The sequence below is a fragment of the Heptranchias perlo genome, chromosome 23, assembly GCF_035084215.1.
Source record: "Heptranchias perlo isolate sHepPer1 chromosome 23, sHepPer1.hap1, whole genome shotgun sequence".
NCBI classification, from domain to species: domain Eukaryota; kingdom Metazoa; phylum Chordata; class Chondrichthyes; order Hexanchiformes; family Hexanchidae; genus Heptranchias; species Heptranchias perlo.
The window spans coordinates 11,056,862-11,072,804 of record NC_090347.1 but is presented as its reverse complement, the minus strand read 5'-3'; the positions used below and the strand labels follow the sequence as shown (position 1 = coordinate 11,072,804).

At 41.9% G+C, this 15,943-nt stretch overlaps 1 protein-coding gene across 1 annotated transcript; it reads right to left on the bottom strand.

Annotated features, from left to right (window-relative positions):
• Positions 1 to 4,655: 4,655 nt before the first annotated feature.
• Positions 4,656 to 15,903, bottom strand: birc5a (baculoviral IAP repeat containing 5a). Its single transcript, XM_068004007.1, has 4 exons — positions 15,679 to 15,903; positions 13,235 to 13,344; positions 11,237 to 11,354; positions 4,656 to 6,337 (listed from the first exon to the last, which is right to left on the bottom strand). The coding sequence occupies exons 1-4, from the start codon at positions 15,784 to 15,786 to the stop codon at positions 6,245 to 6,247; spliced, it is 429 nt and encodes a 142-aa protein (XP_067860108.1). The 5' UTR covers positions 15,787 to 15,903; the 3' UTR covers positions 4,656 to 6,244.
• Between the last annotated feature and the right edge of the window lie 40 nt (positions 15,904 to 15,943).

The following is a 15,943-nucleotide window of genomic DNA, read 5'->3' as shown; positions in this document are numbered from 1 at the left end:
TAGTTGTTTAATTGTCCACCACCATTCACGACTGGATGTGGCAGGACTGTAGAGCTTTGGTCTGATCCGTTAGTTGTGGAATCGCTTAGCTCTGACTATAGCATGTTGTTTCTGCTGTTTAGCAGTTGTAGCTTCACCAGGTTGACACCTCATTTTTAGGTACGCCTGGTGCTGCTCCTGGCATCTTCTACGCTCCTTTTTGAACCAGGGTTGATCCCCTGGTTTGTTGATAATGGTAGAGTGAGGAATATGCCGGGCCATGATGTTACAGATTGTGTTGGAAAACAAATCTGCTGCTGATGGCCCACAGCGCCTCATGGATGCCCAGTTTTGAGCTGCTAGATCTGTTCTGAATCTATCCCATTTAGCAAGGTGGTAGTGCCATGCATCACATTAGATGGTGTCCTTAGCGTGAAGACGAGACTTCGTCTCCACGAGAACTGTGCGGTGGTCACTCCTATCAATACTGTCATTGATAGATGCATCTGCGACAGGTAGATTGGTAAGGACGAGGTCAAGTAGGTTTTTCCCCTCATGTTGGTTCGCTCACCATCTGCTGCAGGCCTAGTCTGGCAGCTATGTCCTTCAGGACTCGGCCAGCTCAGTCAGTAGTGGTGCTACTGAGCCACTGTTGGTGAAGTCCCCCACCCAGAGTACATTCTTTGCTCTTGCTATCCTCAGTGCTTCTCAACATGGAGGAGGACTGATTCATCAGCTGAGGGAGGGCGGTCGGTGGTAATCAGCAGGAGGTGTCCTTGCCCATGTTTGACCTGATGCCATGAGATTTTATGGGTTCCGAAGTCAATGCTGAGGACTCCCAGGGCCACTCCTTCCTGACTGTATATCAAAGTAGCGCCACCTCTGGTGGGTGGGACAGGACATAGCCAGAGATGGTGATGGAAAAGTCTGGGACATTGGCTGAAAGGCATGATTCTGTGAGTATGGCTGTCGCTTGACTAGTCTGTGGGACAGTTCTCCCAATTTTGGTACAAGTCCCCAGATGTTAGTGAGGAGGACTTTGCAGGGTTGACTGGGCTTGGTTTGCCTTTGTTGTGTCTGGTGCCTAGTGGTCTGTCCGGTTTTATTCTTATTGTGACTTTTTGTAGCGAGATTGTACAACTGAGTGGCTTGCTAGGCCACTTCAGAGGGCGATTAAGAATCAACCATATTGCTGTGGGTCTGGAGTCACATATAGGCCAGACTGGGTAAGGAGGGCGGGTTTCCTTCCTCAAAGGACATTAGTGAACCAGATGGGTTTTTACGACAATCCAGTAGTTTCATGGCCACTATGGTGGGATTTGAACTCATGACTCTAGATTATTAGTCCAGGCCTCTGGATTATTAGTCCAGTAATATAACCACTATGCTACCTACCCAAAGACAGTATAGTGCACTTCCAAAAGATTTTTCTCCCCTCCTCATGGCATTTTTATGGGTACAAGCGGTCCTTCAAAACTAATCCAAGTTGGTCTTTTTCATATGAGTCTAGGATCAATCATAGAATAGATCACAGCCGAATCATGTCCTCAACTGCCATCTACTTTATGCACCTTCCAGCAAGAGTCAATCGTTGCTTTTTTCACCTCTCTAGCCCAAGTTCTGAGCCCAATTGTAGCATTTAAAATGCAACTAGCTAGCACACAGACCAAGGATCAAACCTGAAATCTTCTTGTCTGTATACCTCACTACTGCACCAGGCAATGAATTTATTTAGTTAGACATTAGAGAGCTCAAGTTCATGCAGTTTTAGCTCATTTCTATTAGACATGAGTACTCAGTATAGAACTGGGGATAATTTGGAATCAAGTGGTCAATGTTACACAAGGTACAGGAATCCTACAATAAAAAATGCTTGGTAATTAAAGGGAATTGTAGGAATGAAAGTGGAGGGGAACTTTAACTTATCTGACACTGTCAAAGAGAAAAGTGCTCAGATCCCAGCACGAATACTATCTTTCACGTTGATGAGCAAAATCAATAAAAGTTACAAAATCAAACAGTACCATGCCAAAGTGAAAGGGGTGGTGGGAAAGGGAAAGAGGACACAGGGCAGAGGTGTTCATGCTCATGATTGAGAGCTGGCTAGGGAACAGTAGATGTTCTCAGCACAAATTGTTTTACAGAAAACTGCTAGATTCCAGGCCACAATTATCCAGGCTTTTAAAAAAATCACACTTAAAAATGCCATTTTCTACCCATGTCAATTAAAAGTGCAATTTGCCTTGTACAAAAACAATGACATTTTTCTCTTTTTGGTACTGTGTTGAAATGACACTGGTTCTACTTGGTTCTCTACCTTATTGTCTACAATCAAACTGACCCACAATTATTGCACTTACACATAGGTAGTTAGAAATTACTCATTTATTTGCTCTTCTCCCTATCACTATGACCCATAGGATAAATGTAGTGATGGTGTAGTACTGAACACAGAACAGAAAGTTCCAGCATGAATGTCTCACCTTATCTAGGCAGGGGCAGCTGATCACTATCTTGTGACCCTCAACAGAATGAGTGTTTGTGGATGTCAGGAAAAAGTAGGATCAAGCACTGGAGTTTACCACCAAAATGAATAGTCTGCGAGGATGCACGAAGATTCAATAACCATTTTGGACATGGTGCTGAGAGCTGCCACTTCCCAGTACAAGTACCAGTTTCAAGAATTAGGAAGAAAAATCAGAAAAGTTACTTGACATTTTTCCAAGTGCTGCTCTCCGGTATAAAAATGAAATGACTCCTATGCCTGCTGGATCTGCTACTTATTTGCTGGATACCCTTCAGACGTGTAAAGACTGTCCTATTCTTCCTCCCACTGTTACTATAATCTGCAGAAGATCATTGGTAAAACTGGCCTTTTTGTGCCTCCATTTCTCTTCAACTTTGCTCACTACATGCTATTTATAATCTTTCCTGACAATCGCACTGGTCAAAAAGTGAGTTAACAATTTTATGAGGTGCGATTAAGTTGGCTGCTCTGTTCTTCATTAGTACCAGCAGGTTTCAAAGATGGCCATTTCTCACTGCTCTATGTGCTACAAAACAGGAGGTACAATGAAGACTGTTTGAACACACACATGAGGGTATATTAGACTCCAAATGGTTACCTACCTCTCACTCAGTCACTGTAGCTGTGCCTTGTACCAATGTTCCTTGATGGGAGCAAAAGAAATCTGATGTCCTCACATCAACCAAGCCAGGTTGAACCCTTGAATAGGAGCAAGTAGGAACATAGGAACAGGAGTAGGCCATTCAGCCCCTCGAGCTCACTCTGCCATTTAATAAGATCATGGCTAATCTGTGATCTAACTCCATGTACCTGCCTTTGGCCCATATCCCTTAATACCTTTGGTTGCCAAAAAGCTATCTATCTCAGATTTAAAATTAGCAATTGAGCTAGCATCAATTGCCATTTGGGGAAGAGAGTTCCAAACTTCTACCACCCTTTGTGTGTAGAAGTGTTTTCTAATCTCACTCCTGAAAAGTCTGGCTCTAATTTTTAGACTGTGCCCCCGAGTCCTAGAATCCCCAACCAGCAGAAATAGTTTCTCTCTATCCACCCAATCTGTTCCCCTTAATATCTTATAAACTTCGATCAGATCACCCCTTAACCTTCGAAACTCTAGAGAATACAACCCCAATTTGTGTAATCTCTCCTCATAACTTAACCCTTGAAGTCCAGGTATCATTCTAGTAAACCTAAGTTGCACTCCCTCCAAGGACAATATTCCATTAGCCTTATTGATTATTTTCTGCACCTGTTCATGACACTTCAATGATCTATGTACCCGAAACCCTAAGTAGTGTGATCCAGCCCAGTGTCAATGGATTGTGCACTCCGGAGACGGTTAGCCATGATAAACTGGCTTAATTGACCAATCATGATATGAGCAATTCCCCCCATCAGTTAACTGTATTTTTTTCAGATTGTATTTGAATAATTCCATGACACAGGCTGACTCCAAAATTCACTTTTGGTTACATTAGTGAATCATTTTACTCCATATGTACCCTAGATTAATGCATTTATTATGTGATACTTCAATGGTTTTGTACATAGCTAGAATTTACCCATTCATTTTCAAAGCAGTATGAGTTTGTTACAGTACATTTCTCTGAAGATTTGTGGCTTTCAGCTTAGTAGTCATCATTTAATGCCAGTGCCCTTCACTGTTGGGTAGCTGGAAGTGGAACTTAAGGATCTGTACACTTTACCATAAGTGGACTTTGAGGTAGAGACTGTAATATCATTTTAAAGGGATGAGTGTTTGAAAAGAATGAGGTCTGGGACATGGCAGCTGATTGCTCCGTATGAAGTGGAACTTGTTGCCTTGCCATTGTGTTTTTTTAAATAAAAATAAGAATGCAATTTATTTCTTCAGAATGGGCTCCTGCAGCAGTCGTTACCACAGGGATTCATCTGGTCTCCTGACATAACATTAGCAGAAATTCCATAGAATAAACAGCCATATATGCCATTTCTTTGGACTTTCTACTGATCTCAGAGCAGCATATACCCATGGAGATTTTACACTGGTATCTTTGTAAAACTATTTAAGTTTTGGCTTACTCAGACCGAAGAGATAAAGCAAGCATGCAGGCCCTCTGCATGAATTCATTGTTGCAGGTTGTTTTCTTATTCATTATAGGGCAAGATGGAGCGTCCACTTAACTTTATTTCAGAGTACACTGAATGCAGTCGACCACCGTAGTCAGTTAAATGTATTGGTCACACTCTCCTCCCAGCTAGCTAAAATCTTCCACAAATAATTTTTTTTTAAGTCATATGATTTATAATGGAAAAATCTCCCCACTTGGCACAGTGCAATTACTAGGATGCTACAAGCAATACAGGTGAAACATTTAAAGAATACCTGGTGGAGTACAATATTAAACAGGAATAGGACATTCAACCCCTCACGCCTGCTCCACCATTCAATTAGATCATTGCTGATCACTACCCCCTTTCCCTTTACTCGCCTTTACTCCATATCCATTGATACCCTTACCCAACAAAAATGTATTGACCTCAGTCTTGGATTCCATTTTTCTTTAATGTTAAAAATATGGGAATTAGTGCCTTCTTTATAATCACAGCACTTAGAGCAGTTATTTCAAGATTACCCATTGCAGATTGAATCCTTTCACATAAAAATAGATGAGGATAATCTCATGCCATAATTTAATATGGTTCTGTGATTTACCACACCAAATGAACATCTAAGATCATTTTTTGGATTAGGGGTAGGGTTATCACCATTTGGAAATCTCCACATCCAGAGCATGAGGTTAATCATCAACGTCAGCAAGTTTTTGACAGTGTTGATTAGAATCACATCCGGAAGTTATCGCTAATATAATAATGACAATTGTTGACACCTGTAATTCATTCGATTCCTGATTCAGCCAAGCCTGTCGCTGGCAGAGCTAGAAAGTAGAGGTAAGAGGTGCCTGTGCTCTAACAGTTGCAGTGAGACAAGAAGATTGGGTCTTCATCCATTATACCTGTAAATGTAGCAAGGGGCTGACTGCTCCTGAAACCATTCTCTGCTGCCGATTACTGTACAGGTTTCCAATGCTCGTGCCTCTTTCCTCATCTGCCCACCTTGTCAGTCAAGGACACTGAAAATCCTTGCTCTTTCCCTGGTAAGAAGTTGACAATTCAGCAATAGACCCCTCCCATTATAATAGGGATTTATTTACAAAGATGAAACCATTAATATAACTGGGTCCAAAACAAAGACAAGTCACCCGTATTATAGGTACAAATCCACTATATACACTACAGGAGGATGGAAGGAGCAATTAATATTCAAAAGCCTTTGATCAATAGCCCAGATACATCTGCACTGTACAAAAATAAGAGTGTTACAGTGGTGATATAATGTAAACAGGAGATAGATAAAGAGAGACACTCTTCCACTCCGAAGGGTTCTACAAACAGTAAAGACCTGATTTTATAGAGGACACAATAATTGATCAGGATTGGAAAAGAAGATCAACTTGCCAACTATGAATAAATGCCTATGCCATTTTGACCATTACAAAGTTAATAAGAAATCACTTTGTCCCACTCCTTCCATATAAAATGATTTGACAAAAAAAATCCCAGAATGTTAAACAATTTTAGAAGTATGCTGTACAATACATAGCCAAGATCCTCAATTTGAGGATTCTGATCAACTTAGTTGAGCTTTTAATGAACAGCTTGTTTTGAAAGTACTTTACAATAGAACACCCTGCATCACTAGCAGGCTTTAGTAACAAAGTCTTCAATTGTGCTTCTTGCAACTTTTGCCTCTTGCTCAAATGACTGAATTCTTTCAGAGACTGTTTTCTTCTGAAAAGTAAACAAAAAAGTTCATCCTTTACCATTTTTTGTATTTCAAAAACTACCCCCCCCCTCATATCCAACAAATTTAGAGAGAGTCACAATACAGTTGACCTAGAAATATAAAGAGATAGTAAGAGTTTCTACTTAAAAAGGAAAAGAGTAAGTAAAGTGAGCATGGGTCCTCGAGAGAGAGAGAGAGAGAGAGAGAGAGAGAGAGTCTGGGGAATTAATAATGGAGAACAAGGAAATTGCAGATGAATTGAACAGATAGTTTGCATCTACCTTCACTGTAGATACAAATAACATGCCAGAAATAATTGTGAATCAAGAGGTGAAAGGGAAGGAGGAACTTAAAACATTTACAATCACCAGGGAAAGGGTTCTGAAAAAATTAGAACTAGAAGCTGACAAGTCCCCAGGTCCTGACAGACTTCATCCTAGGGTCTTAAAAGAAGTGGCTGCAGAGATAGTAGATGCATTGGTATTAATTTTCCAAAATTCCCTAGATTCTGGACAGGTCCCATCAGATTGGAAAATAGCAAGTGTAACTCCTCTATTCAAGAAAGGAGGGAGACAGAAAGCACAGGCCAGTTAGCTTAACATCTGTCATAGGAAAAATGCTAGAATCTATTATTAAGGAGGTTATAGCAGGACACTTAGAAAATCTAAATGCAATCAGGCAAAGTCAACACGGCTTTGTGAAAGGGAAAGAGTGTTTGACTAATTTATTAGAGTTCTTTGAGGAAGTAACAAGCAACGTGGATAAAGGGGATCTTGTGGATGTGGTGTAGTTGGTTTTCCAGAAGGCTTTTGATAGGGTGCCACATCAAAGGCTACTACACAAAATAAGAGCTCATGGTGGAGGGGGTAACATATTAGCTAAGCAATCCTTTATCCATGCTAACAGGAAACAGAGAGGAGGCATAAATGGGTCATTTTCAGGTTGGCAAGATGTAACAAGTGGAGTGCCACAGGGATCGATGCTGGGGCCTCAACTATTTACAATCTATATCAATGACTTGGATGAAGGGACCGAATGTATGGTTGCTAAATTTGCTGATGACACAAAGGTAGGTAGGAAAGTAAGTTGTAAAGAGGACATAAGGAGTCCATAAAGGGATATAGATAGGTTAAGTGTGTGGGCAAAAATTTGGCAAATGGAGTATAATGTGGGAAAATGTGAACTTGTCCACTTTGGCAGGAGGAATAGAAAAGCAGTATATTATTTAAATGGAGAGATTGCAGAACTCCGAGGTACAGAGGGATCTGGGTGTCCTAGTACATGAATCACAAAGTTAGTATGCAGGTAGAGCAAGTGATTAGGAAGGCAAATGGAATGTTGTCATTTATTGCAAGGAGAATGGAATATAAAAGTAGAGATGTTTTGCTACAGTTGTACAGGGCATTGGTGAGACCACATCTAGAATACTGTGTGCAGCTTTGGTCTCCTTATTTAAGAAAGGACATAATTGCTTTGGAGGTGGTTCAGAAAAAGTTCACTTGACTGATTCCTGGGTTGAGGGGGTTATCTTATGAGGAAAGGTTGGACAAGTTGGGCCGGTGTACATTGAAGTTTAGAAGAATGAGAGGTGATCTTATTGAAAGATATAAGATTCTGAGGGGACTTGAAGGGGTAGATGCTGAGAGGATGTGTCCCCTTGTGGGAGAGACTAGAACTAGGGGACACAGTTTAAAAATAAGGGGTCTCCCATTTAAGGGGGGGGGGGGGGGGTGATGAGGAGAAATCTTTTCTGAGGGTCAAGAGTCTGTGGAACGCCCTTCCCCAGAGAGCGGTGGAGGCAGGGTCATTGAATATTTTTAAGGCTGACTTAGATAGATTCCTGATTGACAAGGGAGTCAAAGGTTATAGTAGGTAGATGGGAAAGTAGGGTTGAGGTCACAATCTAATCAAATGGCAGAGCAGGCTCGAGGGGCCAAATAGCCTACTCCTGCTCTTAATTCATATGTTCATATGACCTACAGGGTCCAAACACAAAAGCAGAGGGAGGAGATTAAAAATGACTAAAGCTAACAGGAATCAAACACAACAAGTAGAGGAGGCGATCAACCACATCTCAGTGCTTATACTTTTTTCAAAAACAGCAAAATTCAGAGCCAGACTTCAACTCCAACAGTTTAATATACCACAATATAGTAATGATAACCCATTAAAAGTACAGAATGTGGAATCATAAATTGTAATGATAGCAACACTATAAATAGGCCAATAGTCAGAGATTTCAATTTCCAACTTGTCAAATATCGGAGAGAAATTTCTGCATCCCTACAGTCTAGTATTAATTCCAAGTCTATTGCTGTTAATTCATAGACAAAATTCAAATTATTGGATAATTCTAATTTTTTTGGTGCAAAAAAAACTAAATTAACAGGTGTAGTCTGTATTAAGATAAAGGAGTCGGAGGGAAATTAAATCATTTTGCTCAGCAGGAATATATAAAAATTCCATGTTTACATTTTTTTATTAAAAGAAAACGTAATTGTGAACTGTGTTGCAGCCCTTAAGTCTGGTTCTTTCCCTGCAAGGTTGCTGTGTGATATCACCAATTGGGAGTATTTTTATGTAGCTCCATTAGACACAAGAGGCTGTGTCCACAGACCAGCCTCAGCAATAATCTGTAGGTAGGGAATCTCCAGAAATCACAATACTAGTAAGGGATGCAGATTTTTATTTTTAAAATTTGTTCATGGGATGTGGGCATCACTGACAAGGCCAGCATTTATTACCCATCCCTAATTGCCCTTGAGAAAGTGGTGGTGTGCCACCTTCTTGAACCACTGCAGTCCATGTGGTGAAGGTTCTCCTACAGTGCTGTTAGGAAGGGAGTTCCAGGATTTTGACCCAGCATCGATGAAGGAATGGCGATATATTTCCGAGTCGGAATGGTGTGCGACTTGAACGGGAACGTGCAGGTGGTGTTGTTGCCATGTGCCTGCTGCCCTTGTCCTTCTAGGTGGTAGAGTCGCAGGTTTGCGAGGTGCTGTCGAAGAAGCCTTGGTGAGTTGCTGCAGTGCATCCTGTAGATGATACATACTGCAGCCACGGTGCGCTGGTGGTGAAGGGAGTGAATGTTTAGGGTGGTGGACGGTGTGCCAATCAAGTGGGCTGCTTTGTCCTGGATGGTGTCGAGCTTGTTGAGTGTTGTTGGAGCTGCACTCATCCAGGCAAGTGGAGAGTATTCCATCACACTCCTGACTTGTGCCTTGTTGATGGTGGAAAGGCTTTGAGGAGTCAGGTGGTGAGTCACTCACCACAGAACACCCAGCTGCTGACCTGCTCTTGTAGCCACAGTATTTATGTGGCTGGTCCAGTTAAGTTTCTGGTCAATGGTGACCCCCAGGGATGTTGATGGTGGGGGATTCGGCAACAGTAATGCCATTGAACATCATGGGGAGGTGGTTAGACTCTCTCTTGTTGGAGATGGTCATTGCCTGGCATGAATATTACTTGCCACTTATCAGCCCAAGCCTGGATGTTGTCCAGGTCTTGCTGCATGCAGACACGGACTGCTTCATTATTTGAGGGGTTGAGAATGGAAATGAACACTCTGCAATCATCAGCGAACAACCCCATTTCTGACCTTATGATGGAGGGAAGGTCATTGATGAAGCAGCTGAAGATGGTTGGGCCTAGGACACTGCCCCGAGGAACTCCTGCAGCAATGTCCCGGGGATGAGATGATTGGCCTCCAACAACCACTACCATCTTCCTTTGTGCTAGGTATGACTCCTGCCACTGGAGTTCTCCCCGATTCCCATTGACTTCAATTTTACTCAGGCTCCTTGGTGCCACCCTCGGTCAAATGCTGCCTTGATGTCAAGGGCAGTCACTCTCACCTCACTTCTGGAATTCATCCCTTTTGTCCATGTTTGGACCAAGGCTGTAAGGAGGTCTGGAGTCGAGTGGTCTTAGCGGAACCCAAACTGAGCAGGTTATTGTTGAGTAAGTGCCGCTTGATAGCACTGTCAACGACACCTTCCATCACTTTGCTGATGATTGAGTAGACTGATGGGCAGTAATTGGCCAGATTGGATTTGTCCTGCTTTTTGTTTACAGGACATACCTGGGCAATTTTCCACATTGTCGGGTAGATGCCAGTGTTGTAACTGTAGCTAGTTCTGGAGCACAAGTCTTCAGCACTACAGCTGGAATTTGTCGGGGCCCATAGCCTTTATTGTATCCAGTGCACTCAGCCGTTTCTTGATATCACGTGGAGTGAATCGAATTGGCTGAAGACTGGCTTCTGTGATGGTGGGGGTATCGGGAGGAGGCAGAGATGGATCATCCACTCAGCACTTCTGGCTGAAGATGGTTGCAAACGCTTCAGCCTAGTCTTTTGCACTCATATGCTGGACTCTGCCATCATTGAGGATGAGGATGTTTCCAGAGCCTCCTCCTCCCCTTGTTAGTTGTTTAATTGTCTTGAATTTGTTTGAAGTCACTACCCCAGTTAGTTCTATTACATAGAATTTTACAGCACAGAAACAGGCCATTGGGCCCAACAGGTCTTTGCTAGTGTTTATGCTCTACATGAGCCTCCTCCCACCTTACTTCATTTATTACAGCTCGTTTAAGTTACTCTGTTGGTTACTGAGTGGGCTAGCAGGGAGGGAGCCTCAACTGCATCTCCATACGGTCTAGAAAATTGAAATTAAATCAATGGTAGTATTCTGATATAAAATGGGACTGCTCTGACATACCTCCTAGCAGCTAACTCAAAAGCTGCATTGGTGGAGGCCTAGGAGTAGATATCCGTAGCTTATACAAGTTCTGGGAAGAAAGCCTCAAAAGCAACAAGCTGACTATGGTAAACACTGTCTGTCTCTATATATGTTCTACTGTGTCACTGATAAAGACCTACATAGATACACAAGTGAGCAACCTACCATGATATTCTTTACTCTTTCCTTGTCCAGCTTGACAAACTCATCTGCCGTTAAATGTTCAAACTTTTTCTTCAATGCGATGAAAGCACACTTTGAGGAATGGTTCTGATGTTCAACTCTGGGAGAGATTGTGAAAGTTAGGTCCATATACTTTGCATGTACATGCCACTACATTCATGATCCTCAACATCTTATTTGTGAAGCCAGAAACAGTTTAAGCTAGCACAAGATTTTAGTACTGCCACTTAGTCTGAGGCATTTTAAATATTTGAACTCATTAAAGCAGCCTGCCCAGTCAGTGTTTAACAGTATTGATTCTGTCACTATGAAAAATATAGTTTCTCTTGCTGGAGAAAAATCAGGACAGTCTGCTACTTGTGTGTCAGGGCATATTCTTGGAATGGCACTAAATAAGAATGCTGTACCCAGACTGTGCGTAAAACCATTTTACAGTGATACAAAAGCATTTTTATACCCATTTGGTGTAATGCTGCCAAAGTAAACATTAAGCCTATCTTGCATTACAACGTTCAAAGCATCAACAAAAATTCAGTTGAATGGGTTTCACAGACATTTTACTACAGCTACCGTTAGAGTACAAAGATAGATCAGTGCAGTTGTGACATTAAATAGGAGTGTCCTTTAGTATTGCTGTTCCAAACAAGTAGGATTTTTTTTCCTTGATTAAAAGGTCAATTGCAGATCAGTTTCAGTCCCTATTGACCTGGTTAGGAAATTGGCTGAGCGGCAGGAAATAGGTATAATGGGCAGGTACTCAAATTGGCAGGACGTGACTAGTAGTGTCCCACAGGGATCCGTGTTGAAGCCTCATCTATTCACTGTATTTATTAACGATTTAGATGACAGGATAGAGAGCCACATATCCAAGTTTGCCGATGACACAAAAACATGCAGCATTGTAGATGGAAGCATAAAATGAGAGAGATATTAATAAATTAAGTGAACAGGCAAAACTGTGTCAAATGGATTTCATTGTAGGCAAGTATGAGGTCCTCCACTTTGGACCTAAAAAGTATAGATCAGAGCACTTTCGAAATAGTGAAAAGCTCAAAACAGTGGAGGTCCAAAGAGACTTAGGGGGTCCATGCCCATAGATCACTAAAATGTCATGGACAGGTACAGAAAATAATCAAAAAGCCTAATGAAATGCTGGCCTTTGTATCTAGAGGACTAGAATACAAGGGGGTAGAAGTTATGCTGCAGCTACACAAAGCCCTGGTTAGACCACACCTGGAGTACTATGTTCGGTTCTGGGCACCGCACCTTAGGAAGGATATATTGGCCTTGGAGGGAGGGCAGCATAGATCTACTGGACTGATACCTGGACACCAAGGGTTAAATTGCGAGGAGAGATTACACAAACTAGGGTTGTATTCCCTGGAATTTAGAAGATCAAGTGGTGATTTGATCCAAATTTTCAAGATATTAAGGGGAACTGATCGGGTAAATAGAAAGAAACTATTTCCGCTGGTTGGGGGTGGGGGGTCTAGGACTAGGGGACATCGCTTACAAATTAGAGCCAGGATGTTCAGGAATGAATTTAGGAAACACTTCTACACAAAGGGTGTTAGAAGTTTAGAACTCTCTTCTGCAAACAGCAGTTGATGCTAGCTCAATTGATCACTTTAAATCAGAGATTGATAGATTTTTGTTAACCAGAAGGTATTAAAGGATATAGGGCTGAGGCAGTTATGTGGAGTTAGGTCACAGATCAGCCATTATCTCATTGAATGGCAGAACAGGCTCGAGGGGCTAAATGTCCTACTTCTGTTCCTATGTCCCCAGCTCTCATGTTTTGCTAGTTCTTGCCAAAACCTCAAGACTTGTACATGATCGGTATCCATGAGAATGACAGATCTTGCTTAATAGCACAACAGCATTGAATATTACTGAAAAATGGTAAAGTACTGTTCATTGCAAAAAGCAGTGCTAGGGCAAAAGACATACTAGAATTCAAGTACATAATTCAGTACTTACAAAGGTTCATCTTGAGGTTCCCACCCTTCCAGCTCTTTGTAGCAAAAGAAGCACTGAACAACATCAGGACCATTCTCACTTGGGGTGTGAATAAAACCTGCTGCAGCCATCTAAAAGTAACATCACCACCTTTAGGCTTAAAAAAAAATCCACACTAAATTTTCTCTACTCTTTCATTTAAGTTAGTTTGATTTGATGACAAAGAAAAGTTCAGAGAACCAATGATCATACAGGTGAGGTGGAGAAGCAGTCAGGCTAGCTATCCCTTACATCTTTAATGTGCAAAGGAGGTATTAGAAATAGACTGTTCAGTGCAGTACTGAGGGACTGCAGTGAGGTACAGTCTTTCAGATGAGACATTAAACAAAGAGGCCTTATCTGCCAGTGCAGGTGGAACTAAAAGATCCCATGCCACTATTTGAACAGCATGGAGTCCTCACCAACATATATCCCTCAACCAACATACCTAGTCATTTCTCTCATTTGCTGTTTATGGGACCTAGCTGTGCAGAATTTGGCAGTGACTACATTTCAAAATAATTTGTTGACTATGGAGTGCTTTGGGACATCCTGAGGACATGAAAGGCATTATATAAATGCAAGCCTTTTTCCTCTCCAGAGATATAGGAACAGTTTTCTAGTCTAACAGATTTGTTAGTAATAAAGTCAAGAACAGCTGACCAGTATAGTATTTGGCACTGAAGTAATAGCCAAGCTTCTAGAAAATTAGGTAGAAATGAGAATGTGGATTAAATGTTATATGCTTGAGATAACAACAGGAAATATTTCTGGGGCTTTGATGGGTAGAATATGACATGTTGGGATGTATAGCCAGGGCTATGATTTATGGGTCAAAGGAAGTCAGGTACATCTGTTTGGTTTTGGTGGCCCTATTACATGCAAGAGTTACTGGAGGGGTTCCATAGGACTATAAGGCTTATCTCAAGCTTAGGGGGCTAAGTGATGAATAAAGTCCTAGGGTGAACAATATTTTGTCAAGAGAAGAATCAAAAAACATTTAACCAAGGACAGAGAGATTAGATCTTGGAAAGTTCTTCTGTCAGGCACAGGATTTGAGGATTAGGCTATACAGTTTAAAGTTAAGGACACCATAAGGAAAAGAAGAAATTTAGAGTGATAAAATTGAACTGGTTACCAACAAAATTGCTGGAACCTATTAAATACATACGGTTTAACAAAGGAAAGGATGAATTCTTGTTTGGAGAACGGATACAAGATTGTTGGTCATAGAATCAGGTAAGGAACCTGATGGGAGATTTGGAAGGGTAGACTAAATGGACCAACAGCTTTTGCTTGACCCAAACATCACTATGGAGGCACTATAAAAGAAAGAACTTGCATTTATTTAGTGCCTTTCACAACCTCAAGACATCCCAAAGCACTTTACAGCAAATGACATACTTTTGAACTGTAGTTATTGTTGCAATGTAGGAAACAACCAATTTGCACACAGCAAGGTCCCACAAACAACCATGAAATAAATGACCAGATAATCTGTTTCTTGGGATGTTGGTTGAGGGATAACTATTGACCAGGACATCAGGGAGAATTCCCCTGCTCTTCTTCAAATAGTGACATGGGATTTTTTTTCATGTCTTTTCCAAAAGACAGCACCTCCAGTACCGAGGGAGTGCTGCACTGAAGTGCCAGCCTATACTGTGTGCTCAAGTCTCTGAAGTGGGGCTTGAACACACAACCGTTTGACTCAGAGGTAAGAGTGCAACCACTGAGCCAAGGCTCACACCAAAAGGCAGCAAAGCAACACACTTCACTGCCAAATAAAACAGTAAGTAAAAAAAGCAATAATATTTTAACAGCAATTATTAACTAGCTCCTTTCATAATAATTGTTAAAAATTATTTGCTAAATTCAATTGGAGTAACTTCCTTATACCAATTCTCTTCTTACGGTGTACAGAAACTATCTGGTCTAACTCCCTCCAAAAAGGTTCCAGACAGATCCACCAACTTGAAAAAGAACTGAAGTGTACTTTGAAAACACTGACTGGGGCTCTTACAGCCATTTGGACAGTTGAAAATATTTTGGTACAACTTTTATCACCCTCCATACACCTCTCCGACCCCACCCTCTCTATCCCGACCCCGTCCCTTCTTTCTTCCATCCATCCATCCATCCATCCGACCCCACTAACACACGCCCGCCGCCCCGCTCTCTCTCCCCTCCCCCTCTATCCTATCGCAGGAAGGAGTCGACACGTTCAGAGAAAACTGCTGGGGGAAAAAAATGGCAGTTCATAACAGAGACAGTATTAATAAACATTACTAAAGAAGCACGTTTTTAAAACGGTTGGTGATCGCCAAATTAGACAGTAGAAAATATTTAGTACAACCCTTTAAAGGTTCATAATACAGCGGGTCCGCGGGCACTAGTTTACGGCAGACATTAGCCGGTCGATCACTCACATTCTCGGGGGTGCACACGCAATCGTTCACAAAAGGCCAGTTCTTAAAAGTGTCCAAGCGCTCCTGGAAGAAATAGAACTTCCTGTGCTGCTGCAGGAAAACCTCCATCGTGTTGACGGCGCAACGTTTACTTCTCGGCGACAGCTCCGAGCACACCGGGCCGCGCGCGCTTAACCGACACCGGATTCAAACAGCCGACCGTTACCCGCGTGCTCGCCTTCCCCTGCGTTTATTGGTGGAGAGCACCGTGACGTCACATCGAAGG

What these genes read in the sequence shown, in the direction of transcription:
- birc5a (XM_068004007.1), bottom strand. Translation starts at nt 15,786, where the DNA reads ATGGAGGTTTTCCTGCAGCAGCACAGGAAGTTCTATTTCTTCCAGGAG. An exon ending in GCGTGTGCACCCCCGAGAAT is followed by an intron (nt 13,345 to 15,678) that starts GTGAGTGATCGA and finishes TGTTACTTTTAG; the next exon opens with ATGGCTGCAGCAGGTTTTAT. An exon ending in GAACCTCAAGATGAACCTTT is followed by an intron (nt 11,355 to 13,234) that starts GTAAGTACTGAA and finishes AATCTCTCCCAG; the next exon opens with AGTTGAACATCAGAACCATT.